Source organism: Austrofundulus limnaeus, unplaced genomic scaffold, assembly GCF_001266775.1.
Source record: "Austrofundulus limnaeus strain Quisiro unplaced genomic scaffold, Austrofundulus_limnaeus-1.0 Scaffold238, whole genome shotgun sequence".
Lineage (NCBI taxonomy): Eukaryota > Metazoa > Chordata > Actinopteri > Cyprinodontiformes > Rivulidae > Austrofundulus > Austrofundulus limnaeus.
In genome coordinates, this window is record NW_013952640.1 from 650,428 (window position 1) to 653,008 (window position 2,581).

Consider the following 2,581-nt stretch of genomic DNA (forward strand, 5'->3'; position numbering starts at 1 on the left):
TATATATATATCGCCTGCTGTTGTAGGTAAAATAGCTGTGAGATGGCAGTCTGGAGAAGGAAATGAAAAAGTTATTTTTTTGTTATTTTTAGTTTCTCATGTGGATTTTTGTTGGTTTGTTTTCTTTGTTTTCGTGTTTGTTTAAGAGTCAGCACTGGGTTTTGTATTTGTTCTTTGTGTTTATAACTGATATAAAATCAATAATAATTAAAAAAAGTGAAACTTCTCTGTAACGATTTCAACACATCTCTGACAYGTGATTTGTACGGAACAAAAATTTGGATTTAATTTACGTGGGAATGAACGATATTTGACATCGTTTTTATTATCTGAACATTTTCCATCTAATTCAAACCAAAACATACAAACATTTATGTTWGTTGAACCCCTTTTGTAGTAAAATGGATTAAAAATAAATACATTAAAACAAAATATTCATCTTTACTCATATTTTTGAGTTCTACTTGGTTGCACTTCAAAGTATTTCCTGTCGATTACCACTAATTCATTTTTGAATCTGTTTGCCTGAAAGTCATTTTAAAAAGTTGACTTGTTTCATTGTGYCCTCTCTGCAGGTGGGCAGTGGGCCAGGAGTGGGCTTCAACGTTAACGTGGCCTTCACCGGAGGACTCGACCCCCCCATGGGGGACGCAGAGTACCTGGCTGCTTTCAGGTAAAAAGAAAAAAGAAAGTTTATTCTCTAATCCAGATTATAGTCGTCACTGTGCTTTTACTTATAAACACATGTAGTTTGAAGCCTCTAAATCCTGACATAAACAGTTTAGAAAATATGTTTTTGTTTATTTTTTGATGATATTTCCAATCAATGTAATGTGACTTCTTCGTGTTTGGAGTATGGATCTGTCTGACGTCTCTGCTGTAACTCTGTGATAATCCCCCTCACCCCACCCTCAGGTGCGTGGTGATGCCGATAGCCAACGAGTTCGCCCCGGACATCGTGCTGGTCTCCTCGGGCTTCGACGCCGTGGAGGGACACCCCCCGCCTCTGGGTGGCTACACTCTGACGTCCAAATGTGAGCAGGCGATTATCTGGAGTGTTGCTTATCTCTCACACCAGCTGGACTTTATCATCCAGAGCAACATAATAAACTGCAGGGCTCGTAGGTCGACAAGTAGGCAGACACTCAGACGGCAGGAAAWTTTAGGTTGTTCTGGGTGAGAAAGAGCTGAAATGTGAATGAAAAGCGCGTTATTAATATGAACATGATGCACTCCTCAGGTTTCGGCTATCTGACCAGGCAGCTGATGACCCTCGCTGGAGGCCGGGTGGTCCTGGCTCTGGAGGGAGGACACGACCTCACCGCCATCTGCGACGCCTCCGAGGCTTGCGTGGCCGCCCTGCTTGGCCAGGAGGTGAGGGGGGCCGCCCTGATTTTACTCCAGATGGGAAACCTAACGTAGGAATATTCTAAAACACCTGGTCCAGAAACGTATAACTCCTGCTACTTGTCCTGGAGACATAGATGTCCACCATRTGTTGTGTATCAGGACATAATCTGAGATTTTATTCCAGTTTAACCTCACGTGGACAAAGAAAAACTCAATAGATGTGAACCTGTCCTTAGACTGAGTCCAGCCCCTGAACCACAGCTTGTAGGACCCCCTTCAGCAGCAACAGCTCAGTAGTGATCTTCTCCTCTGGGCTCTACGGTTGTGGAGGGGTTTAGACCCCTCCCCTCGGACTCGGATCATTCTGCTGTAGATCTGCTACTGTGTTTGGGATCAATGACCCAGTTTGTGTCCGAGCTYGACAGCTGTGCAAAACGAGCCCGTATCATGACCTCCACCACCGTGCTGGACAGATGGTGGGAGCTGATTGTTGTTCTGGGTAACCTTTAACTTCACCTGATAATTGAGCCTCGTAGAGTCCGAGCTGGAGCTCTTGTGTTTTTTTCTTTTTTGCCGTTTCTCTGAGCGTTTGCTGGAACATCGGCTCTGTCAGCTATCAAATAAGGTTTTTCACAGTAAAATGGTGGACTTGAAGGTTGTTAAACATAAAGACGTGATGGATTCTGTTGAGATTTAAATCATTTTAGAATTTAACCAGAACATTTTATTTACACCACGATTCATAAAAACCCTCCAACTGACAGAGGGTCTGTTTCATTTGAACCTCATTTAAATCAGGGGTTCTCAAACCTTTTGGGTCTGGGGACCCCATACAAGGGTGAAAAAAATTCCAGGGACCCCCCTCATAAACCTCATGCTATTTTAAAATAATTTACTGTCATTTTAACCCCTAAATGCCATGAGAATTTTTTTAAGTATATTTGTTTTACTAATGCGCTGTTCCCAATATGAACATTACAGCAGACGCTGCACCCATCCGCCTGTCGACCTCCCGCTCCCTTCCTCCCCCATTCGTGAACAAGATCCCCAGATACTTAAACTCCTCCACTTGAGACAGGGCGACACCCCTGACCCGGAGAAGGCACTCTGCCCTTTTCCGGCTCAAGACCATGGCCTCGGATTTGGAGGCACTGATCCCGGCTGCTTCGCACTCGGCTGCGAACCGCTCCAGCGAGAGCTGCAGATCTCGTTCCGATGAAGCCAACAGGAC

The 2,581-nt window shown here is 44.4% G+C and overlaps 1 protein-coding gene across 3 annotated transcripts in view; it reads left to right on the top strand.

The window, feature by feature from the left end:
* Positions 1–2,581, top strand: part of LOC106525721 (histone deacetylase 4) — a 122,311-nt gene that overhangs the window by 116,062 nt on the left and 3,668 nt on the right. For all 3 annotated transcript variants that reach the window (XM_014020046.1, XM_014020049.1, XM_014020047.1), the window contains 3 exons: positions 576–673; positions 916–1,034; positions 1,241–1,374. In XM_014020046.1, the coding sequence (XP_013875500.1) occupies positions 576–673; positions 916–1,034; positions 1,241–1,374 (351 nt within the window). The remainder of the gene's footprint in view (positions 1–575; positions 674–915; positions 1,035–1,240; positions 1,375–2,581) is intronic.